Genomic DNA, 26,307 nt, shown 5'->3' on the forward strand with positions numbered 1-26,307 from the left:
ATAAAACATGTTTTCAGTTATTTCACCTTTTTTTGTTAAGTACATAACTCCACATGTGTTCATTCATAGTTTTGATGCCTTCAGTGAGAATCTACAATGTAAATAGTCATGAAAATAAAGAAAACGCATTGAATGAGAAGGTGTGTCCAAACTTTTGGCCTGTACTGTATATATATATATATATATATATATGACATTAATTGACATTTGTATATTTGTCACATGAATATTCCTCTCATTCACCGGCTTTCTCGCTACCACTGGCTCTCCTCATCCATTTCTTTTCTCTTTTGAGTCTGGAAGCCGTCAGCAACGCCTAACTTTACTTGTTATCAAAGAAAGAGAAATGTCCTCTTTCTTCCTAGTAATGTTCTTGTCTCTCCTGGTTTCTGGTTCAACTTTCTTGCTGCAGCGCTAACCTAACACACAACCGTCAGTTGCCAGCTGGTGACCTGAGGCCGGCATGCAAATTGAAATCATGACGGAGAAAGGAAAAGGAAAAAGTAATTTTCTCTCAATGAAAAACCTAGTCTCACTGATACTTATGAAAAACGTCCAAAAACGAGCCAACAAAATGCAGCAGCGAAACAAGGCCATGCAAGGCAAGGCAAGTTTTTTTGTAGAGCACAATTCGCACACAAAGTAATTCAAAGTGCTTTACAGAACAAGAAAATGCATTAAAATCACAATACAAAATAAAAACATAAATAATCATTATAAAATGAACTTTAAAAGAGAAGAGTGCAGATAAGATCCTTTCAGTCATATGCACAGTGAAATAGAGCTGTTTTGAGCCTAGATTTGAACATTGTCAGAGTAGAGGCCTGTCTCACATCTTCAGAAAGACTGTTCCAGATTTTAGCTGCATAAAACTGGAATCCTGATTCCCCATGTTTAGTCCTGACTCTGGGCACCAGCAGGAGGCCGGTCCCTGAGGTCCTCAGAGTCCGAGATGGTTCATATGGCACTAACATGTCAGAGATGTACTTTGGTGCTAGGCCGTGGAGAGACTTGTACACAAGCAGAGCTGCTTTAAAGTCTATTCTCTGAGCCACAGGAAGCCAGTGTAGAGACCTGAGCACAGGACTAATGTGCTCATACTTCCTGGTTCTGGTCAGGTCCCGAGCAGCAGCATTCTGGATGTACTGCAACTGTCTTACAGCCCGTTTGGAGAGGCCAGTGAGCAGGCCGTTACAAGCGTTTGAAACAGCTGTTCTGTATTTTGAAACAGTCAATAACATTGAGTAAATAGTGAAGTTGCCTGTTTCATTGCTTTATATTCATGTAACAAATATACAGATATCAATTAGATGCTAATTTGCATGAGAAATTCAGAAAAACAAACAAAAAAAAATCGGTTATAATAATTATCTGCTTATAGTGATCAATTTGACCTGGATGGAAGTGATCACTATAAGCGGTTTCCACTTTGTGTACATATATATATAAATATAAATATATGTTCTATGCGGCTATTATATTAAAAAATATGGGCATGTGTAAATTAACAGTCCCTTTATCCCTTTGACGCCTGAATTTATTTACAATTATATAAAAAGAATAATTATATGTGCTTTTGCTTTCAAGCTGATACTAAATTAAGTGGAGATTGTTAATTTGTCTATAGCACATAGAATAGATATACATTTAGGTATGATGCAAATTAGCGACAACAGGCATAAATGGTAAAAAACAGTAATAAAACACATTTTCCCATCTCAGGTACGTAGATTTTATTGATGCCACACAATTATTTTCAATGTCCTGACTATAACACCAACTATTATAATCCAGTGTGAAACAGAGCTCAAGCTTTTCACTTCGAACACTGGTGCTTGGAAGTGCATTGTGATTTCCATCGGAGTCTCCATCACTGCTGCTCCTGTTGTCAGTACTCTCACTACTGCTGCTTTCATCACCTGGTGTAGAAAAAAAAAGAAATCACAATAGAAAAGTGCAGACATTTTTAACTACATTATATACACATCATTCACACATGGTTACATTCACAAATATATGGCCATATGTAAACAACAAAAGATTATTTATTTGGCCTTTTGCTTTAGGACAGCATGAATTGGGGGGAAAAGAGAATGGGGGAATGACACAGGCTGCAGGCTGGGCTTGAGCCCTCTACCACTGCAGCGAGGTGGCGCCTCTGTGCATGGGGCCTATGCATGCTATGTACAGACTACACTCCTAGACCAGGTGATGAAAATGGCAGTAATAGGGACATCAGTAGCTTAGTGGATAGTGCTGATGCCCTTATTACTGCTGTTTTCTTCAACTGGTGTAGGAGTGTAGTCTTCATCACTATCCCCACTGTCACTAAGACAGCTGTCGTCTCTTTCGACTGGTGGAACCCTTGTTTGAAGTCCACCTGGTTGCTTCCCATAGAATACTGATACATTCATTTTGTTGTGTCTTACGAAAAAGCACAGAACTTGCATTTATATCCCAGCATGCTATTTTTATAATGATTATAGATTATCTAGAGTGGCATTTCCCAAAGAAAATGCACGTGAGTGCTGAAATCCATCTTAATACAGCATTAATTATATGCTGCCATCATGGCCGAATGTAGCCGTTATGGATGAATCTAGCATAAAAAACATTTTCGTCACATGAAGTCTATTCCAATATGTCAGCTGTAGAAGCAAACAGTAAGCTGGTACATATTTTTATCTTAGCACAACTTACCTCATATTGGATAATTTCTCCAAATTTGCAGCCTCCATGCGCAGTGGTTGTTAGCCAAAGCGTTAGCTTCCATGAACCGCATGTAGTTCTCCCTCCGACCGGTTTTACAAGCAACCAGTGCTTGCAAAAGGTTACAAGGTACGTATTGAATATGCACAAACTAGCATTGGGGCAATACATACGCTATCTTGGCTGCAGTCTGAATGGAAGCAGTATGATGGAGTGGATGAACCCAGTTAAAGACTATCTGCCCTGACGGGACGCTCTAAAATTAAAGCAAGCGCGCCCGCAGGGAGGCAAGGATCATTTCTATGGTCAACAATAAACCTGGCATTTTATTGGTTGGGGGATTTTGAAAGGGTTGTTACACAAAAAAATCCAAGCACAAGGCAGAAATCTGAGAGCAGAAATTCCACGAGTGCACAGAAGCAGCTTGAGTGCGAGGAGAAGAGCTGAAGCAGGAGCAGGAAATCTGTGCAAGCAACATTGTATCTGAGTGCGAGCACACAGTCTGAGCAGAAACAGAGTAGATCTAAGCGCAAGCAGAGGCTATAGGGAATGGGCACAGTGACATCACCATGGACGTCGCCGTAGTTGAGTTGCATCGAGTGGAGAAAGCGAGGAAAAAGATGTTAAGATGCCAGAAAGGAAAGGGAATTTACCGGGATACATTGAACCACGAAGCCAGGGACCGGTATATGGAGAAAATGAACGCTATAAATGGTTTGGATCTAGCCTTGGACCAGAACGCCTTGAAAACGAATCCCGTTTTTTGTTTGGGAGTTCCCGGTCTAGACCGATTCACGTCTCCATAAACGTTCAAATCAAACATGTAATGTACTTACCTCATAGGCACCGAGGTGTACGGGGGGTTGCCAGACGAAGAAAGGGTGAAGAAAATTTCAGACATCCGAGATAAAAATGCATGTTTATTGAACGATAACGAATATACAAACACATGGCAACTCCCTGTACACCTTCCTAACATTTTGGCAACAATTAAATCGTAGGCAACTGGACTTTGATTTTGTCTAGAAGACGTTTCGCCTCTTATCCAAGCGGCTTCATCAGTTCTCTTTGAGAACTGGAATTGACCTGGATAAATGAGAATATCCACAGACCTTCCTAACATCTGTGCCTATGAGGTGAGTACATTACATGTTTGATTTGAACGTTTATGGAGACGTGAATCGGTCTAGACCGGGAACCCCCAAATGAAAAACGGGGTTTGTTTTCAAGACGTTTTGGTCCAAGGCTAGGTCCAAACCATTTATAGCGTTCATTTTCTCCATATACCGGTCCCTGGCTTCGTGGTTCAAAGTATCCCGGTAAATTCCCTTTCCTTTCTGGCATCTTAACATCTTTTCCCTCGCTTTCTCCACTCGGTGCGACTCAACTACTGCGTTTGATTACTGCTGCCCGTAGCCATCAACATGGCGGCGACGTCCATGGTGACGTCACTGTGCCCATTCCCTATTTGGGTGCGAAGGGGTTTTGAGGGACAATATTCCAAAATCTGAACGTGAAATCAATAAATAACGCTCTCAAACTGATAAACCACTCTCTTGAATAAAGACAGGAAAAAAGCTCCATAAAATATCTGTTTAGCTATTGTTGTGAAAATCAACAGTTTCTGCTGGGGATGCACAATATTAGATTTTTTGCCAATATCCTAAATGCTAATATGTAACAACTCATTTGACAAGATAACCGATATTGATACAGCCACCTTTTTTAAACTAATTTTTCATGTCGACAAGACTATTGTTATCGCAAAAATACCCTGAAATATCATATTATTTTCGGGCCATATTGCCCACTCTAGAGGACAGCTCAAACCCTTCAGCCATGGTGCTAAATGCTAGACGTGGGAAAAGAGTGGGAAGAGCCACACTTATTATGAATGTGCTGTATACATGCCCAAAGAATGTTCCTTAAACCTGAGTATCACCATCATATCACACATCTTAATCAGAAAATAGCACATTCAGACAAAGGCCTAATCTGGATTATCCAAACAGAATATGCTGTTTAGGTGATGTGTTTTAAGTTCAAAATATTGTCATATTATTTATATTCAGAATAACTGTGCAATATTAGTGTGCATGTAACAGGGTGTTCGCGGGGGCTTAAAAAGTAATAAAGGTTAATGAATCAAACGTTGGAAAATTAAGGCCCTTAAAAAGTATTAAAAAGTCTTAATCGCGATTTTATGAAATATTAAATTTTCTTGGCATTCAAGTTTTAAGTTTATTTCCTTTATTAATCCCCCTGAGGAGAAATTCAATGTTTTCACTCTTGCTTGTCAATTACACACAGGTCCGAAAGACAAGAACAGGCGACCCTCTGGTTCCCAACCCAAGTCCCTATGGACTGAGCTACTGCCGCCCCACGACGAAAAGTATCCATGAATGTATAATTTATTTTCCTCCTCGCGACTATTACAAACAACAATGTGTAGGTAGGCACACTCGGACTGCCACTCGGGGCCGTGCGCATACCTGTGCGACATCACGCAACAGCGCACGTCCAGGCGACAAACAGAGGAACAAAAGACAATAAAAAATCCACCTCATCTTATCTGAGTTCTGTTGTATGTTTGTGCTCCATAGATTTAATTTCAAACTACAACTTGTTAGTAAGTTAAATATGCGTTGCTGCTAACGACAGCTTGAAGTGGCGATGAGGACTTAAGGTTCTTTTTTGGAAGGTCTTAAAAAAGTCTTAAAAAGGTATTGAAATTAACCTCAGGATTCCTGCATATACCCTTATGTAAGCATGGTCAAAGTGGGTGTGCAGAACCAGAACAACATTTTGGATGAGGGGTTACTGACTGATTATCAATTGTTTCAATATTTGGTACTCTGATTTTAGGTGTTCCTGTGCAAGCCTGTGTATGAGCAAGTCCTCCAGACACTGGACAGTTTGTCCCTGATTGAGGAGCAATGTGTCACACCCAGCCAACTGCCCACACCACCTCCACCAACTCCTTCCTCCACCAGACCTCACCGTTTTCCTGACCCCCAGGGAGGGCTTTTTGCAAGGGACCCTTCCCATATCAGCTTTTCCCACTCGTCTCTTTCCTCTCAATTGCCTCTACAGTCTCACAAACCTGCTCTTCACAACTCATTCACTCAGCTAAAAGTCACCCTACACGTGGCAGAATTGCAGGTCCAGCTCAGTGCTGACCTGACCCAGGGCTCTCAGGGTTTGGTCAGTCTGCGCTTCCAAGATCTGGAGGGAGACTTCACTAAAGACCACCCTCATCTACTGGCAGTTCAACTGGCTCTGCGCTCACTGCTAATGGAGGACCTCCTGGAGCAGAACCCTGAATCTAAGTACAAACATTTGATGGTGTCTCGCGGAGCTCCTAAGCCCTCCATCTTCAGCCCAAAGGAGTACCTTTCCCAGAGCTGTCCGTCACCATCCAATGCCCTGTACCCAGATATGCCCCGCTCACTGCCTGCACACATGGAGGAGGCCCAGAATGTCTTCCAGCTCTACCAGAGGCATCCTAGCACGCCATCAGCTAGCAGTCGCAAATCAAAGAGGGACCCAGACTGTCCTAGCACTCCACCTCCCTCTCCTACCCACAATACACACTCCCCTCAGCTGCCCCCAGACTTTGATGACTCCTTAGTTCATATCAATGTGCTGCTGGTGGACCAGAACCACCCAGAGTTCAAAACACGCTATGGCAGAGTGGGACGAAGCGTGGATGTTGACTTTAACTGCCTGGATGTTTTGATCACACTACAGACATGGGTGGTTATCCTGGACTTCTTTGGTATTGGCTCCACAGCCAATAATCATGCAGTCAAGGTGGCGGCTCTGTCACCTCAGCCTGAACCAGGACATCCTCTCTATGAGCCAGACATCAGTGAGGAGGACACAACAGAGGCTGTCAACACTAAAGTGGACCTAAAGGTAGGTCATTGGACCTGTTGCATCTTGTTGAAATGTCTGAGCTGTCCAACTGATATCACTCAAGTTAGAAGGCTTACTTACATATTCATGTACAGTAGGAGCAAATGCTTTAGACACTATATGAGAAAAAGTACTGTTATTTCTTTTCTTTTTTTTGTTAATATTTTTATTAGGAGTTAAGGCACATTAAAACAGGAACCAATGTCATATTTACATTGAGCATCACATCACATCCATATCACAATTAAAAATATAAACATATTGATACAATAGAAATACTGTGCATCTCGATGAATGAAGAGCAAGGCATACAGTCTTCCTCCTAGGATGTTTTCTCACTTTTGTGGCCCACGAGAATGTAATCGGGCGAAACAAGAAACAATACACAATTCGAGAAAGAATAATAAATAAATAAATAACTAAGGATACTAGTGTGTAATAACTGAATAAGTGAATAAGTGTTTAAGCTACTCAGTATAAATAAAAATAAAAAGGAAGCCAAAAGACAGAAAAAAACAGAGAGCGAGAGTGGGGTACCTTTCACTGAATATCTGATCTTCTCCAGCTTTAGAAAAGACATAGTGTCATTGAGCCACTGAGTGCTAGAGGGAGCTTTAGTTGACTTCCAGTGAAGAAGGAGATGGCGTCTTGCCAGTAAGGAAGTAAAAGCTAAAATATCTAATTGATTAGAGGTAAACCACCTATGGTCTTCTGGGAGCCCGAATATGGCGACATGTGGGGAGACTTTTATGATCATTCAAAGTATTTTTGACATGGTATCAAAATAATTCTGCCAGAAGCGAGAAAGTTGCGAACAAGAATAAAACATATGGGTTAAATTGCAGGATGAAGCATGACATTTGTCACAATTGTTGGTGATACTGGGATAGATTTGTGACAGTTGAGCTTTGGAAAAATGGACTCTAAACAGAACTTTAAACTGTATAAGTGTGAGACGGGCACAGGTTAAGCTTGTGTAAATTTTTTCAAGAGCAGTGTCCCACCAGTCATCCTCCAAATTCAGACCCAGTTCTCGTTCCCAAGCAGCCTTTAGTAACTGGTGAGGAATCAAAAGACAGAATTTCATTATGAACTTTAAAGATGAGTGACTTTTGAAGTGGGATGTGGCTTCCCACTGTAGGCTCGGTGGTGAGGAGGGAAAAACTGGGAACAAATCTTTAGCACAGTGTCTAATTTGAAAGTATCAAAAAAGGATGAGAGGGAGGGAGATAAAGTTCTCCTGAGAGATCTGTAAAGCTGCGAAAAATACCATCCTTGTAAAGGTCATTAAAACATTTCAGGCCATGATTATGCCATGCAAAAAAAGGTTGAATCTGTAAGCGCAGGTCGAAACAAATGATTCCTCAGTAAAGGAGCTAAAGTAGATGCTGACTTAAATTTGAAGTGCCTCCTAAATTGATACCAAATTTTAAGTGTGGAACTAACCACTTCGTTATTTGTAACGCCAGAGAGGTTGGATGGAAAAGAAGAGGTAAGTAAAGCAGTTAGAGAGGATGAAACATGACTGCGCCTCTAAGTTACACCATGGCGGATCCATTGATTTGAACCAAAACAAAATTTTGTGGATATGTGCTGCCCAATAATACAGTTGGAAATTTGGAAGTGATAAAGCACCGTTGAATTTACATCTCTTAAGTGTGGATCTGCGGATCCTGGGTGCCTTTCCACACCATAAGAAGTCAGAAATAGTTTGATCAATTGTTTAAAAAAATGCTTTGGCAGTAAAGGTGGGAGACAATGGAACAAAAATAAGAATTTGGGCAAAATGTTCATTTTAACTGCATAAATTCTTCCAATTAGCGAGAGAGGTAAACTTCCCCATGTTTGGAGGTCAGATTCAATTTTAGACATTAAAGGCGAGAAATTAGCAGAAAAAAGAGAGTTTAACGTTCTGGTTACATTGATCCCTAGATACTTAAAGCCGGACAGGCTCAATTTAAAAGGTATATCAGACTGTGTGAGCTGTGATGCTGAAGCATTGATAGGATAGCATTCACTTTTAGAGATATTCACTTTATAGCCTGAGAATGATCCAAATCTCTGAAAAGCAGATACAATTGTTGGTATGGAAAGAACAGGATCTGAGACATACAACAATAAATCATCAGCATAAAGTGATAACTTAAATTCTGTGCTCAATCGTGAAATCCCAGTAAAAGTGGATGAGGACCTCAGAAAGATTGACAAGGGCTCTATAGCTAGTGCGAACAATCAGGGAGGTAGGGGACACCCCTGTCTGGTGCCACGGGTTAGAGTGAAAAAACTGGATTGGATGCCATTGGTGGAGATGCTAGCTTGAGGAGATGTATAAAGGAGACGTATCCACGAAATGAATACATTTCCCAGCCCAAATTTCCTTAGTACAATAAATAAGTAGTCCCATTCAATCCTGTGGAACCCTTTTTCAGCATCGACTGAGATCACTACTTCAGGTGTTGTTGTGGTAGTTTTAGAGTAGATAATATTAGTATGGACATTAAAGAATAGCTGCTGCCCCTTAACAAATCCAGTTTGCTTATGTGAAACAATAGTTGGTAAAATATTTTCCAGGCGATATGCCAAAGCTTTAGCAAGGATCTTAGCATCCACATTTATTAAGGAGAGAGGTCTGTAAGATTTGGATCCTTAGCTTTTTTAAGAGGAGACTTATGGAGGCTTGCCTTAAAGTGGGAGGGAGAGTGCCATGTTGCAACAATTCCTTATACAGCATGCAGTAATGGGGACAGTTTATCCTGAAATCTTTTAAAAAATTAAACTGGAAATCCATCCGGGCCAGGAGCTTTATTACTGTATTTTGCATGTTTCTCATGGCAAGAATGATTTCTTCTACCATTAATGGTCAGTCAAGTTCTTTAGCATCATCTGAGTTTATCACAGGGAAATTGAGGCTTTCTAGGAACAAATTCATTTCAGTGGTGTCAAGTGGAGATTCAGACTTATATAAAGACGAATAGAATGAGTGAAAAACAGAATTAATGGTGGTGGGATCCCTATGCAGTATTCTCAATCATACGTGAGGCTACGTGGTGACGTAGTTGATGAGCCAGGAGCCGGCTTGCCTTATCACCATGTTCATAATATGTGGAGCGTGATCGTAAAAGCAGTCGCTCTGCATCACTAGTGGTGATGAGATCAAGTACAGTCTGTAAATCAAGACGTTGTTTAAGTAAACTGGGAAGAGGGGCAAGTAGCGAGTCGTTGGTCCAATTTAGTTATATTAATAGAGTTAAAAAGCCTTTATTTTAATGGCTTGGTAACATTTCCCTTTAAAAAAACCTCTGACGCGTTTCAGCAATTAAGCCTTCATCAGGGAGTAAAAAAGGAGTTTGACTCCCTGATGAAGGCTTAATTGCCGAAACGTGTCCCTTCATCAGGGAGTAAAAAAGGAGTTTGACTCCCTGATGAAGGCTTAATTGCCGAAACGTGTCGGAGTTTTTTTTAAAGGGAAATGTTACCAAGCCATTAAAATAAAGGCTTTTTAACTTTGTTCAACTGAGAGTGCCTTGGAGTCTTCCTTGTTTTCTCAGTCTAAAGATTCCCTTCCAAAGAGCACCTCAACAAAACGTCGTGAGTCCAGGAAGTGCTCCTAGACTGACATTTAGTTATATTAATACTGAGTTCTTGCAATTTGGCTTTACGGGACTTGTTCAGATGGGCAGAGTAGGAGATGATTTGTCCCTGTATGCATGCTTTTAATGATTCCCACAGCATTTTGATTTATAGCGATAAAATCATCAATTTTAGCTGCGATAAATTTATTGAACTTATCATCTGAAAGAAGTAAGGTATTGAACCTCCAAGATGTTGAGTACCGGGGTTGTGAGGAAAACGGAATATCTAAGGAAAGATGGGCATGGTCAGAAATAACAATAGGGTGGTAATTAACAGTCAACACTTTAGGAATTAGTTTAGCATCAATAAAATAATAGTCAATCCGAGAGAAAGACTGATGCATCTGTGAAAAGAGGGAATATTCCTTGGTGTGAGGGTTGTAAAATCTCCAAGGATCAATGCAACCATTCTTGGACATGAAATCTGAAAGTGATCTCGACATTAATGATGGGGTCAGAGTTCGTGGGTTAGAGCGGTCTAGATTGGGATCAATTACACAATTCATATCCCCTCCAATTATAAGGAGGTTGTTATTCAGTGAGGGAAGACATTCAAAGAGCTTATTCATAAAGTGTGGATCATGAAAACTGGGGGCATATATGTTAACTAATAAAATGGGAACATGGAATAGTGTACGGGTAACAATTAAGTATCTGCCATTTTTGTCTGATATAACCTTAGAAGCTGAAAACGGAACTGACTTACCAATTAAAATAGCAACCCCCCTGGCTATAGAGAAATTTGAATGAAACACCTCAGAAACCCTGGGACATTTAAGTCTGACCTGATCTTTGGTACGCATGTGGGTTTCCTGCAGAAACACTAGGTCAGCTTTAAGACATTTCAAATGAGCAAATATCCTCGATCTCTTAATTGGACTCCCTTTAATATACCAGCTCAAAAATCTCACAGAAGACCCAATATGTGGGATATCAGCAGTACTACCATTAGTGGCCATATGTTAAATTTTTAGAAAGAAAGAAGAAATAGACTGAATGTGGACCCCCAAGAAGGAGAAAAAAAAAGGGAAAAAAAAGAATAGACAAAAACAGCTGCAGATTGCTGGGCCCTGGCTCGGCGCAATATGTCCACACAGTCCATATGATAGTGTAGACGAGTGATTATGGGGCGAGGGCGCTCTTCGGGTTTCGGCTTCGGCTGGAGAGTACGATGAGTGCGGTCCACGAGAGGCTCCTTCTCGAACTTAAAAGCCTCCTTGAGCAGAGAGGAAATAGCTGTAGCAGTAGAAGAGGTGGAAAAATCCTCGACTAACCGTATGTTATTATGCCGAGATCTCACCTCCAAATCCTCACATTTATTGTCCAGTCTTATCAGATCTGCTGACAGATGCTCCACTTTAGCCTACAATGTAGTAATGTCGTCAGTGCAGGTGGAAAGCGATGTTTCTATTTCACTTACGGTGTCCTTTAGAGTGCGCACATCAGACTGGATGTTTGTAATGCTGCCAGATAACTCAAGACAAGTTCTCGGTCAGGGCTGCTTGAAGGCTGGTTTTGAAAATAGCTGCCATCTCGACGGGGAGTGACGAGAGCAGCTCGGCCTTAAAGTCGAAGGGGGGAGTGCCGCCTGTGGCTCCGTCCGGGCAGGAGGGGGAGTCACTACGAGGTGGGGATGTTGTGTGAGAAGCAGGCCGCTATGGTTGTATAGGAGGTTTAGCTTTTGGAGGCATTTTGATCTGCAAAAAGTCGGCGTTAAGGTCAGGTTATGGTGATGGGGAAAACACACACCGAAAAAAGATATAAAAAGTGTGCCTAAAATAGAATTTTTAAAGGTTGTTGCAGGAGCTCAGAGAGACGCATCCTACTCCATCAGTCGCTACACCGGAAGTTCCAAAAGTACTGTTTCCTGTGTATTAGTCACACCAGTTGCATGGCTTGGGAATTTTAATGTCAGTCTGTCAGTACGTCAGTTCATACAACACATAGATGGATTGTATATTCATTTTGAACATGAGGAAAAAAGTAAAACCTGCACACCTACTCCATACCTTACAAGTTTAACAAAGACAGAGTTTCAGTCCTACTTGGATTTTCGTCATATCAAAAAAAGAAAAAGTTTTGACCTGATGAAGATCTAAGTAGGAACAAAACGCTATTTTTGTGTGGCCTGGAGTTACTTTTATCCTCACATACACTGTTTTTTGATAGTCCTGCACCTACGTGATGTGTGTATTAGTATTCACTTTCAACTTAATACATTTTGTACAGAAATTTAAAGAGCCCAGAGGATGATTGCTACTGACTTTGGTGATCCACTGACGTTGGCAGATTTCAGTCAAATATATCAAATCCTTTGTAAAGTAAAGAAGAAATACTCAGGGTGACCAGAGAATTATGACAAAATAATCAGTAGATCAAAAAACATTGTATGCAAGTTGTTAACCAGTTTCTCCAGGATTTTGCTGGCTTTTAATGCCTCAGCAGCCAGCGATAGCCATAGCCAGAGGCATTATGTTTTCAGGTTTTCCATTCGTCCCATGCTTGTGAATGTGATATTTCAACACCTCAAGGGAATTTCTTCAAATGTGGCACAAATGTTCAATGGATTCAGCAATGAACTGGTTAGTTTTTGGTGGTCATAGGTCAAAGGTGAAGGCATTGACCTGTGGGGATGGGTATCATTAAGATTTTATCGATACCACTACTTTTATAGATACTCCTTATTGATTAGGTACTTTATCGGTACTCTTAGCGGTTCTTTTTCATTTCTAAATAATTGCTTTTTAGAAAATATATTAATTTGAAAGGAATAAATTCAGAACAGAATAACAATATTTTAAATAAAACAAATTGTTTCTAGAGCAGCAACAGTAATTTTTACAAGAGCAAAGTCACTATATAAATAATATTCCTGACATGACACTACTGAGTGAAGTTTAGTGTTTATCAGTCAGTCCTCCTGTCCACCTGTTCTCCAGTCCTCTGTCCTGCTCCCTCTCTGCTGATGTGATTCACTGTGTGCAGGTAACATTAGCGCTGGTAGAGAGAGGAGGGGCTGTTTGTCTCAGTCAGCTGCTTAGTTTGAAAGTGTCTGCCCAATTTTAAGATGAGTGTCAATCTATGTTAGTCTACATACAAGCAGCTGTCATTGACTGTGTTTACAAGGTCTTCAGTATCCCGGTTTTGATTGGGTTTTTTAAGTATCCCGTTTTTGTGTTTGTGCATGTAAATACCATATCCCAAATTCAGAAACCGGTTTTCCCGGTTTCAAGAAACCCGGTTTTGCCACCTGGAGTACTCCGATAGAAGCCGGGATACTGGAGCATGTATACGCCTTATCCCGGTTTCATGAATGGTTCAACTACGTCACACAGCCGGCTGAAGGATGCCCTACTCATTCTGAAGTTTTCTCTCTACTCTGAATCTAAACTCCATGAGAACGATCCTATCCCACCAGTCACAGCTACGTATTTTCATTCACTGTTGCCTTGTACTGCGTGGTGGCAGTGACAGCCGAATACTGGAGCTTGAGATTCTCTGCGCGAGCCCGAGCCCGGCCCGACCCGGCCGCGGGCCCAAGCGGGAGCCCCCCTCCCTGGGCCTGGTCAGATATGACGTTTTTTTTTCTTTTTTTTTTTTAAGCTATGATTTGATAATGTTATAGGCTATGTATTGTAGCGACCCTGCAGTAAATGTTCTGTTATAATGTCAATGTTCTGTGAGTTAATGGCATGTTTGGGATTGAATGAAGTGTGGGGTGCGAGTGTGACTTGGATGAGGGCTGTGTGAGTGCGCGTGCTGGTGAGCGAGCTGGAGGAGAGAGCAGGAGTGCACAGTTGGAGTTACAGCTAAGTTGTTGTTTGATGGTTGTTTTGGCGTGGTTACGGCCGTAACCTGTACTGTTCAGTCATAAACGGTGGTTTGCCGAATAACTGCGTCATCCTTTCCACACGTCCTGGCGGACGCTACAGTATTAGCCTATAAAAAAATAAAATTAAACCACACTATGTATGACACATAAAGTTACAACAAACTTAGGGCCGAATTCATAAAGAATGATCAGTTTGCCCCTGACTGCAATAAGCCACACATGTATGACAAAGTATAAATGCTGGCTTTGCGCCAAGAACAGAACAATGGCAGACTTTGTTTGTCAAAGTACTGAATACTGTATACCCTCATGTAGTGATGTCTGCTGGTGAGTCAGTCTAACAGTGTGGGATGGGTTGAGGCTGTGGATTTGACCAAGTTTGACCACTTTATCACTATTCCCTCTCACTTGTAGCTGTTTTTCGTTATAACATGCCATTAACTCACAGAACATTGACATTATAACAGAACATTTACTGCAGGGTCGCTACAATACATAGCCTATAACATTATCAAATCATAGCTTAAACAAAAAAAAAAAAAAAAAAACGTCATATCTGACCAGGCCCAGGGAGGGGGGCTCCCGCTTGGGCCCGCGGCCGGGTCGGGCCGGGCTCGGGCTCGCGCAGAGAATCTCAAGCTCCAGTATTCGGCTGTCACTGCCACCACGCAGTACAAGGCAACAGTGAATGAAAATACGTAGCTGTGACTGGTGGGATAGGATCGTTCTCATGGAGTTTAGATTCAGAGTAGAGAGAAAACTTCAGAATGAGTAGGGCATCCTTCAGCCGGCTGTGTGACGTAGTTGAACCATTCATGAAACCGGGATAAGGCGTATACATGCTCCAGTATCCCGGCTTCTATCGGAGTACTCCAGGTGGCAAAACCGGGTTTCTTGAAACCGGGAAAAGGGCATAACCCGGTTTCTGAATTCGGGATATGGTGTTTACATGCACAAACACAAAAACGGGATACTTAAAAAACCCAATCAAAACCGGGATACTAAAGACCTTGTAAACACAGTCAATGTTTCATTTTAATTTCTTTTCTCTCTGCCTTTCTTGGTGTGGCTTCAAGAGTTAGTTCTGAAGTAAATGACTAAACCTGTCCATGTTTTAATTTTTAGGTTCATTCTTTGTCTCTTGTATTGAACAAGAAAGTCAACGAGCTTGCCAGAGCCAGCGTGTCAAAATTATCTGCTCACCTGGAAATGTTGGGTGTGTTACAAAAACTTCAAATTCACCATGCTTAGGAAACAGCAACACTCACACACACAACATACAGTATTTTTTTTTTATCTAAATAGGAAAATTCTTAAAAATAATTTGATGTTTAATGTTCTCACATTACGTCTTATAATTTAGATGGTGACCTGGCATTACAAGGCAGTTTGGGAAGTTTGTCCCTGAGTGACCTTACTCCACATGGTGACCTCTACCGGGAGCGCTTCACCACACGAGGAGGGGAGGCACTTATTTTCAACATCCATAAGTATGTATTACAGACATTTCAGCAGAGGATTATTCTGCTCTAAACTGAAGAACTTGAAAGAATCTGTCTTTCTTGTAGTCACCTTTGTGTCCTGGTCCATTCAGGTACGGCCAACCTGATCCATACCTGGAGCGGGAATGTGACATCAAGGTGTCTTTACAGATGGCCTCAGTGCAGTACGTCCACACCCAGCGCTTCCAGGCCGAGGTGGTGGCCTTCATCCAACATTTCACCCAGCTACAGGATGTCCTTGGCAGACAGAGGGCTGCAATGGAGGGCCAGGCTGTGAGTACTGCCTGTCCAGAGTCACATACTGTAATCTAAATAAGTTTGACCCAAGATCATTCCTATAGATTACACTATAATAGTACTTAATTCAGATAGTAGACATACAGGCAGTGTTTATTTCACTGACGAAAACCATGGCAAAAATTTTCATTGACTGTTTTTCCATGACGCAAATGAGATGACAAGCTAAAAACAGATCTTGATATTAACTGAGATGAAACCTGTATTTCATCTTCATTATATAGTCTGCACAAGAATGTTTCGCTAGCCTGCAAAAACACTCACACCGGAGCAACATCAGCCATTAGTGTGAATTGCAAGCTTTAATTCAGCAGTAAATAATCAGTCGTGTGTGTGTCTGACTGTGGATGGTGGAGCTGTTGAATGGATTCAACAGTTGTTGGATGGAGTTTGTTAGTAGCAGTAGTCGCTGTTAGCAGTTAGCTCCGCTTGTTAGCTGCTGAACAGCAGTGGAGCAAGCAGCCACCAGCCGCTGGACTCAACAGCTGATCCCCGCAGGACTCCACTTAGCCTGGACTGGAGAAGGTTTATGGGTTTGTAACACAGTGTACTTAGCCACCAATGAATATGGAGTGAGCTAAGATCTCTTAAGATATTTGGGCCTATCTCCTCTAGGTTTCAACTCAGGAGCAAATGACACACAGCTAAGTGGAGGTTAAAGCACACAACTTGATTTATTACAAAACAGGAAACAACATTTTACCCAAATTTGTCCTTACAGCACAGATGCTGTTTTCTCAGTCCTTGTTCGTCAGTCTGTGAAATAGTTCAGTCTTCCACAGTTCTTTTCAGTTATCCTTAGTTCAAGTGTGTGGCCAATCCTGGTTCATGTCTTCTCAGAAATAGTCTTAGACTCAAAAAAAAAAAAAGAAAAAAAAAAACAAAACCCTGCACACAACAGGGGAAATACAGCTTGTTACTATTGTACAACAGTTTTGTTGTCAGTAGTAACCATCTTTCTTCCTACTCTGTCTTCATCAGTGACTTAAATCCGCTGTGTTTAAGCACAACACAGAGAAAAGTAGTTTGTACATTAACCCATATGATTTTAAATGCATTCACATCTTGCACAAACTAATAATCTCCTCTGACCAATGGTCACAGCAACAAATTTCTCACTAAAATGGCCGAAATCCGCCGCAACATTACACCAGTGAGAAAACGTCTGTGGCGTTAATGTTACTCAAAGATCGCACATGCTCACATCTTTCTCTATGAAACAACATACAATAAAACTAAGGAAAAACAAATAAATAAAAAAAATCGCTCGGGTTCGGCCCACTAGACTTGCTGCTGTGTTGTGCTATGGGGATGTCCCGATCCGATATTCGGATTGGTATCGGCCGCCGATATTAGCAAAAAACGTTTATCGGCATCGGATCGGACTGCATGGAAAACTGCCGATCCAAGAACTCCGATCCAGTTTTTCACGGAGTCTGATCCAGGTTTTCCGGCCAGCCCAGCGCTCCGCAATTCAAGCAGTCCATTCCAGTGAACCACTCCAGCTCTTACTATTAATCCACCAGGCCAGCATGCAGATGGCAGACACACACGGAGGGTAGGAAGAGTAGCGGTCAACTTAGTTAACTGACTATTTGTTTTCAATGTTAGACATTTTAAAGATTTCTTGTGTTGATTTATTTTCTATTTATTAAGGGGCCAAAGCAGCCAGAGCAAACCAGCTAAAGTTCAAGTTTAAAGTTTGTTTATTTAACCCTGTTAACAATAAATGGGTCAGTTTCTCATACCAACTGTTGTGGATCATTCTACCTAACCCGATTAAGTAGTTGTTCTTGTTAGAGTAATATTGCTTGATCAAACCTTTTCTAACCTTTTCTATGACTGACAACAAAATAAGTGAATGTGGACATCCCTATTGTGCTATGGGCTATTCGAGTGCTGGAATTTGTTATTTACGTGCCAACGCCTGAACGCAACACAGGCTCCACTCCATTGAATGTGTGATGTCTAAATGGTCTTTGATGCTTTTAGGTTGTAGAAAGTCCTCTTTACAAGTACATGTTATTAAGTATGAAGGGTTTGTTTTGTGCATTGAAAAAACAAAATACTGTGCAATGGTTCAACCAGACTGATGACTGAAAGAGACAAAGATCCCCCTGAGGAGCAGTTGAACATGAAAAGAGGAAATCAGCAATCATTGATAAAAGAGACTGGAATCTTGGTGTGTTCAAACTAATATGACAGCTTTATTGATAGTTTAATGATTTAGGCAGGTGATAGGAGGCAGGGTCAGAACAATGTCACATTTGGGGGTTGGGGGCCGCCGATAGCTGCACCTGGAGAGAGAGCTAGGGAGGCCTTTGAGCTGAACGGGCATACCACGAGGAAGACGCCGGAGGCCAGACATTCTGGAGACAAAAAGAGACTGAGAAAACGTTTGACATGCCACCACAAATTATCCATGTAAATACACCTTTACTCTGAACAACCACAAAGAATAGCAAGCTGGCTGACTGGTTTGATGGAACTGCACCAAAGGGGTGACCTGCAGAGTCATCTGGTCCAAGCGAGCTTGTCGTGAGGAGCAAGAGCGGTGGCCTGGCAATGAGTCAACCACACTCAACCCCCAGATAGGAAAGGTCACTGTCACCCAGGGAAGTCCAGGTACATTTCTCACATCTAACGCAACATATAGAGAGAGGCACTAAGTTACGGACTTGCTACCCTTAGCTAATGAGGTTTCACAAGCCTGGTTTAGCGTAGAAGGGTAACACAAATATTTAAGCAGTTACATATATTGTCCAGCTATATTTTCTATGGCAGAATAATATTTATCTGCTGCTTCCTGCTCAATCTACTGCCTACATTGAATTTACTCCTACTCTTTATCTACTTTCTCTATTCTCTGTTCTCCTTCCCTTGTTCCTTTGCTCCCCTCCAAAACATGTCCTCCTCTTCTCTGCTCCCTGTGTCCTCTGTCTTTCTGCAGGTCCGGGATCATCCTCAGCGGGCTTCCAGGGTTCTACTGAATATTGAGGCCGGCGCCCCAGTTATTCTCATCCCAGAGAACTCGCGCTCTCCAAGGGTAATTGTGGCCAACCTTGGACAGCTGAGGGTGCAGAACTGCTTCTTGCCAGCTGGGGCTCATGGGACGTTTTCCCTACGAGACAAGGTAGAGAAACTCACCATGGCACATGCCTTTTTCCCTTCTCTGGTGAGTCACGTTGCCTGTTCATCCAGCCGTGCAGTCACCCTGGCCGTCCTTTCACTTCTTTTTCTTTAACTATTTTCACTGTATTCATTTATGCATTGAATGATATTATCCAAGTTTATAAATTCAGGATTACTTAATGCCATTTGTTTTTGATACTACCAATATACCACACACCAGGCTCTCTGAAGGGCAATTGAGATGCTGCACTAATAATTTCTCATCATCTTATTTTGGTTACTGGCCTTATATTCTGAATATGATCTGAGATGCTGAGTGAATACAGCCGTGCCTGATAGAAGCTTGCCTCCATAACTAAACTTTGTTAATGTTGGCGGTTGTCGTTGGTTTTGTGTAACCACTAATTTGTTTAAATATAATGTTTTTTAAGACACAGTCCAACATGTTGGGTATTATGCTTGTTAGCTATCTTACGTAGCAACAGATGAGAAGATTTAGTTTAAGTTCAGGGGCCATTATTCAAACATGACTTAACTACTCCAGGTTTATACAATGTTAACCAGCCAAAGCAAACCTTTTAATTCTCATTTGAAGTGGCTAAGTTATGCTCTTAACTTCCATTTCAACTGAAATAATCTTGTAAATTCCTGTTAGCTACCCAAATGAACCTGTTAATTTTCATCCAGCTACCTTGACTCAATGAACACAGTAAAAGGTTGAAGGATTTCTTGGATGACAAGTCAGTAGGTTTACATGACATTAGAGAAAATTGATTTATTGCATTGGTCTGACTAAAACCAGACTTTAAAAATACATGTAAACATGTTGGTGCCACTGAAATCATATGGATTTTCTCAAAGTCAGAGTAACACACCCAGATAATGTGATTGGGAGTTGAATTCCTCCTGCATGTATACAGTGAATCAGACTCAAATTGGCCTAGGTGCTCTGCGCATGCTTCACAGTCTCTGTCCCAGACTTTGACCCAGAAGTTGAATAGCATTAAATGCGTAACAGAAGAAGAAAAAGCTGGTAACAACATGGCGAAAGAGCCATGCATTTTTGGATGGATGAAAAGATACGGTTCATGCTGTGTCAGCTGAAAGATTTTAATATTTTGAAATACATGGATGGGAGGCTAAACATGGCATGCTGATTCTTTGGTCTGTGACGTAATGGGTCAACTGTACAAAGGTCTTATACTAACAAGCTGAATGAGGGCATATCACCACTTATTGTAGAGGAGTCAGACATACTTCAGTCAATAAATCAATTCCCCTTCCATGCATTTATACTGGAACAAGGACAGTAGTCCAATTAAATCAGTCAATCAATCAATTTTTTTTGTAAAGCCCAATTTTACAAATCACAATTTGTCAAAGAGGGTTTTACAGCATACATAATTTCTCTGTCCTTTTGACCCTCACAGCAGATAAGAAAAAATTCCCCCCAAAAACCCTTTAACGGGGGAAAAAAATGGTAGAAACCTCAGGAAGAGCAACTGAGGAGGGATCCCTCTTCCAGGACAGACAGATGTGCAGTAGATGTCGTACAGAGCATATCAACATAATACATTTACAGTATTCCATATGACAAAATGAGACAGAGAGAGAGAGAGAGAGAAATTGAGACAGAGAGAGAGAGAGAGATACAGGACAGACAGTCATGACAGTAGCTTACAACATTAATTTAAGTAATAATATTATTATAATAATTATGGCTATTGTGGTACAATATGTTGTAAGTATATATTAATATACAATAGTAGCTGTATGTGACAATAATAATCATATGTGTATAATAGCAGTAGCAGTATGACTAATGATAACAGCAGCAGTAGGCTGCATCAGGCAGGACCACGGCAGCAGCACAACCACGTCACACGATCCAGGCACAGCTGCGATACGAGTTAACCTGCTAGACAGTGGAGCACAAAGGCTCCGGAGAAGAAGCCAAGTTAGTGACATGCAGTAACAGGACATGAATGCTAGCAAATGAATGAACTAGTCGAGCTATAACTGTAGCTCCACTTATTTGTACATGTAAACGTACTGAGTATCTTGATTAGCAGTGCACTTTTATATTATTTCATATTATTTTATAAGGAAATATGAGTAGAAAGTCGAAACCAAGTTCAGCAACATCACATCAGTGCTGGTGTGTGATCATATGTTTGTAGTAATGAAAGGCTAGCACAGCACCATGGCTGCAGGCAACAAGTTTTACTAGAGCTGCAGTTATTAATTCAAAGCTGAGGAACCACCTAAATATATTAATATGAAATGAAACATGACTAAATATGGAATTTAGATATTGTTTATATAAAAAGTCTTGAAAAAAAATTAAGTTTCAATCTTGTTTAAATAATTAACCTCTAATGTATTAATCTGATTCAAATTGTTTTAAATTTAACTAAAATAAATTGTTTGAATTCAGATGTGTACAGTTTATACGTATAGTGCAACAGTTCATGCATTTTAGTATTTAGTGACAAACCCCTATCAAAAAAAACTGAAATGACATTTATTTTGTGTATAGTATCTCGAACTAGAATTGAATTGGCTCTATGTTAAAAGTGACCTGCAGTCAAAGATGTGTTTGAACTTGGCTGTGCGGATGTACAGAGTTTTTCCACATCCATTCATAAGAGTTCACGTTTCTTTCTGCTCTTCTTAAATCTCAGTTTAACCCTTGGATGCATCAGCAGGTCTCACAGTTTGGAAGTCAAACACAGTCCAGTACGCGTCCTACACAAGTGATGTGAAAACTTGAAACCTACACTGAGAATGGACTGTTCAGTGAAGGAGGATACATCTCGTGTCCAACAGTTTAACTTTTAAACCAAACAATATTTGCAGCAGTGGTGGTTCTAGCATATTTGGTGCCCTAGATGAGCCTCCCCCAGCGCTACCCCCCCAAAAAAACATTAATTTGCTGCAGCTCAAGAGTCAAAGTACTGCATATTTATTACCATAATGCAAATAAACAACCAAGCTAATAATAAAAAAAAGATTAAAATATGCGCTAATTTGTTTTCAATAACATGTTGTACATGTTATAATAATCATATAAATCAACAAACAATTAGAAAAAAAATACAAATTAACTTCAGGAGATAACAATAATAAAATATATATGACATTGTAAAATAATAATAAATTTTCTTTTGTGCCAAGGAAACCCAGAAATCTACACCATGAAAAATAAAGGAACAGTCATAAAGTCATTCATCCCTTCATTACACTGCCTTTGAATGAGCACAAATTCAATAATACACATTTATGAAACAACCTTTAACATATCTTTCTTTCACATGAAAAACAGCTTTAAAAAAAGGCAAAAAGCCTTTTTACTATATATGATACATCATAATTCTCTCTCTAATATCTATTTTGTAGTGCTTTGAAAACATCAACACATTTCTCCTTCAAATAGCTGGATTTATTCAGGTTTCTCACCAAAAGCTACATTTTACAAGATTACATTGAACACATCATGGGGATGTTAAAATTTACCTTTGCCTAATGCTCATTTTTACTGAATAGTATGGAGGATTTTTGCTATCTTTATTCAAGAGAGTGGTATATCAAGAGATGAGAGCATTATATATTGATTTCACATTCAGATTTTGGAATATTGTCCCTCATAACCCTGCCCTCGCACTCAAATAGCCTCTGCTTGAGTTTAGGTCTACTCTGTTTCTGCTCAAACTGTGTGCTCGCACTCAGATACAATGTTGCTTGCACAGATTTCCTTCTCCAGCTTCAGCTCTTCTGCTCGCTCTCAAGCTGCTTCTGTGTGCTTATGGAATTTCTGCTCTCAGATTTCTGCCTTAGACTTGGATTTTTTTGCTCCCTGTCAAAATCCCCCAACCAATAAAATGATCCCTGCCTCCTTGTGGGTACTCTTTAACCGGGTTCATCCACTCCACATGTGCGTCCGTATTTTTTACCAGGGTTCATCGCTAAGGTTTTTTTTCACTTGCCCGGTCGGGCAAGTTGGTCAGAGATCTACTTGCCCGAAGTCAGTTTTTACTTGCCCTAAAAAAAATTGTTTAATTTAAGCGGCTATCAAATAACAAAGACTGCAGTTATTTTTATGTTATGTAATCTTTATTCACACTGTATTTATTAATTAAAACAACATATGTCATGTATTGTAGCTTAATTCCTACACAAAAATGACTGTGTCAGGGCTTAAAGTGAAAAATTTGTCAATCATTCTCCGTCTATAATTTTGCGCCCTACTTGAGCCATGCCCACCTCTATTTATTTTTCACCCCTCTCTCCAGTTCTGCTGTATTAACACCGGGTTTAATATATTTTGCTTCCATCTCTCTGCCCTGCTCTACTCTACTTCAGTGCTACTTAGCTCTCTCTCTACTCTACCAGTAGACTACCACATCCACCTGTTGCACAAAACGCACACAGCAGTGTTTCCCCTAGGATGGAGTTGTAGCAGCGGAGGTGAAGCACACGCATGAAAAATTATTTTCACATGCGTGAAGCTTTTTTGTATGCTTGCAAAGCACAGCCTGCTAGGATGTTTCTATGTATCTACTGGCACCAGAAGGGCTCTTTAGGACTGAGTACATACAGCACAGTATGAGCAGGTGAAATAATAATAATAATAATAATAATAATAACTTTATTTATAGAGCACTTTTCGTCAAAGTGCTTTACAGATGTTAAAAACAGGTAAGAAATACAAGGAAACCATAATATAAAAGCAGTGACAATAAAAAGGAAAATATTTAAAACAGAGTAAATAAACAATTTTAATAGTTATATACAAAGTTAAGAATTATATACAACAGAGAAGAGGTGTGTTTTCAGTTTAGATTTGAAGACCTCAACAGAACATGCCAATCTAATATCCTGTGGAAGGCTGTTCCACAGCATTGGTGCACGAAAAGAGAAAGCCCGTTCACCCAAGCTTTTCTTATTCACCTTTGGGACAATAAGAAGACCAGTCCCTTGAGAGCGTAAGGAACATGCAGGCTCATAGAGGTCGACCATATCAGACAGGTAGGCTGGTGCAAGACCATTTACTATTTTATAAGTCAGTAACAGCACCTTAAAATCGGCTCTGACCTGCACTGGAAGCCAGTGCAGAGAAGCTAGCACTGGACTAATATGCTCATATTTAGATGAGCCGGTCAAAATTCGAGCTGCGTTCTGCACCATCTGCAGGCTTCGAAGGCTTTTCTTTGGTAGTCCTGACAGAAGGACGTTACAGTAATCAAGCCTAGATGTTACAAAAGCGTGTATGAGGACCTCCGCATCTTTAAAAGAGAGAAAAGAGCGGATCTTTGCGATCCTTCTCAGGTGGAAAAATGCAGCGTGCCACTTCCTTTACATGGAAATCAAAAGAGAGAAGCGATCGAAAGGACACCAAGATTTTTACTCTGTCCTTATCGTGAATAGCATAGTCATCTAGAGACAGAGAGCTGATAAGGCTGATGGTTGGATGTAGCTGGTCCAATGAGAATCATTTCAGTTTTGGCAGAATTTAGTGATAGGAAGTTGGATGAAAACCAATCCCTCATGGCGGCCAAGCACGTGTTTAGCTTGTTTAGGTCAGCTCCATTTGCAGTTGTCACAGGCATAAAAATTTGTACATCATCAGCATAGAAATGAAAAGACAGTCCAAAAGAGCGAATAATCCGACCCAATGGTGTTAAATACAAAGAGAATAACAAAGGGCCTAAAACGGAACCCTGTGGGACTCCATGCCTAACAGGAAAAGACTCTGAAAATTCATTATTGTAGACAACACAATGAGATCTACCTGTTAGGTAGGAGCCCAACCACTTGAGCACCTGACCTGAGAAACCAAGGTGAGTTTTGAGCCTGTCCAGAAGCAAACCATGATCGACTGTGTCAAATGCTGAACTCAGGTCCAATAAGACCAGAGCAGTAGTTAAATTTGAGTCAGCAGCTAGTAATAGGTCGTTTGCCACCTTGGTAAGTGCTGTTTCTGTTGAATGATTAACCCGAAAAGCAGACTGTAAAGGTTCAAATAAACCACTGAGTGATAAATATTTCGTAAGCTGAACTGAGACAATTTTCTCGAGAATTTTTGATAGAAAAGACAGATTGGACACAGGTCTATAGTTTGCCACAGAGTTAGGGTCGAGATTTGGTTTCTTGAGTAGAGGTTTAACTACCGCCGATTTAAAGCAAGCTGGAAAAATTCCAGTAGAAAGTGAAACATTCATTATAGTTAATACATGGAAACCCAGAGTTGACCACAGCTCTTTTACCACCCATGCTGGCAAAGGGTCCAGAGAGCATGTTGTACATCTTGCGGCCATAACCATTTTAGTCAAATCAGGCAAAGAGATAAGCTCAAAATCAGAAAAAAACTGTCCTGTAAAGGTGGGAGGGGTAATGACATCACCAGAAACATTTACAGAAGACTGTAGTATCCTATTTCTAATGTTGTCAACTTTCTCATTGTAATATTCCATAAAATCACTTGCTAAAAGATCAGCGCTGCTGATTGGCTGTTGACACTGTGTAAGCCTAGCAACTGCATCAAATAGAAATCTTGGATTGTGCTTGTTGTTGGTGATCAGGTTTGAGTAGTATGCTGCTTTGCGTCAGACATACTAGCTTGGAAGAAGATGAGACTTTCGTGCCACATTCGATAATGTACCTCAAGCTTAGTGTGACGCCACTGCCGCTCAAGTTTTCTGGTGTCCTTTCTAAGGGATGTTAAACTTTCGTTAATCCAGGGCCTACAGATTTTCTGTGGACACTTTTTTGTCCTTGCCGGAGCCAGCTGATCCAGTAAGTCGGTGAGAGTCTCATTAAAAGATTTAGTTAGAGAATCTACGGTAGTTGCATGTTCAAAAACGTCTTCCAACACATTAGGTAATTTCACATTTAATTTGTTTTAGACTTTAGGGCCTATATAATGGGATGTCTTTTTAGTCTGCCGACCTGCGGTTTTTCCCACACTAAGTGGAGCCAGAAAATCAAATAAAATCACTGAGTGATCTAAAACTGGTAGGCCACGTATTTCATTTATTGAGAGGGACAAGCCATAGCTTAAGACCAGATCTAGCACATGACCACGCTGGTGTGTTGGTTCAGACACTGATTGTGTAAGATTAAAGGATTCAAGAACATTTATAAAATCTTTAACTAATGGCTTGTCGTCACAGCAAATGTGAATATTAAAATCACCAATGATCAATATCCTCTCATAGTGAATGGTGAATCTAGATAAAAAGTCTGCAAAATCAGAAATAAAATTTTCACTATATTTCGGCGGTCG

General features: G+C 40.6%; 2 protein-coding genes across 7 annotated transcripts in view; one reads left to right on the forward strand and one right to left on the reverse strand.

Annotated features, from left to right (window-relative positions):
• The window catches only part of vps13d (vacuolar protein sorting 13 homolog D), a 396,056-nt gene that overhangs the window by 231,752 nt on the left and 137,997 nt on the right, over positions 1–26,307 (forward strand). For all 6 annotated transcript variants that reach the window (XM_049581624.1, XM_049581623.1, XM_049581627.1 and 3 more), the window contains exons 21-25: positions 5,575–6,627; positions 15,217–15,307; positions 15,455–15,581; positions 15,686–15,866; positions 18,841–19,023. In XM_049581624.1, coding sequence (XP_049437581.1) covers positions 5,575–6,627; positions 15,217–15,307; positions 15,455–15,581; positions 15,686–15,866; positions 18,841–19,023 — 1,635 coding nt within the window. The remainder of the gene's footprint in view (positions 1–5,574; positions 6,628–15,216; positions 15,308–15,454; positions 15,582–15,685; positions 15,867–18,840; positions 19,024–26,307) is intronic.
• LOC125892003 (immunoglobulin superfamily member 21-like) overlaps positions 1–26,307 on the reverse strand; it is a 437,371-nt gene that overhangs the window by 118,375 nt on the left and 292,689 nt on the right. The window lies entirely within an intron of this gene.

This window comes from Epinephelus fuscoguttatus, linkage group LG7, assembly GCF_011397635.1.
Source record: "Epinephelus fuscoguttatus linkage group LG7, E.fuscoguttatus.final_Chr_v1".
Taxonomy (NCBI): Eukaryota; Metazoa; Chordata; class Actinopteri; order Perciformes; family Serranidae; genus Epinephelus; species Epinephelus fuscoguttatus.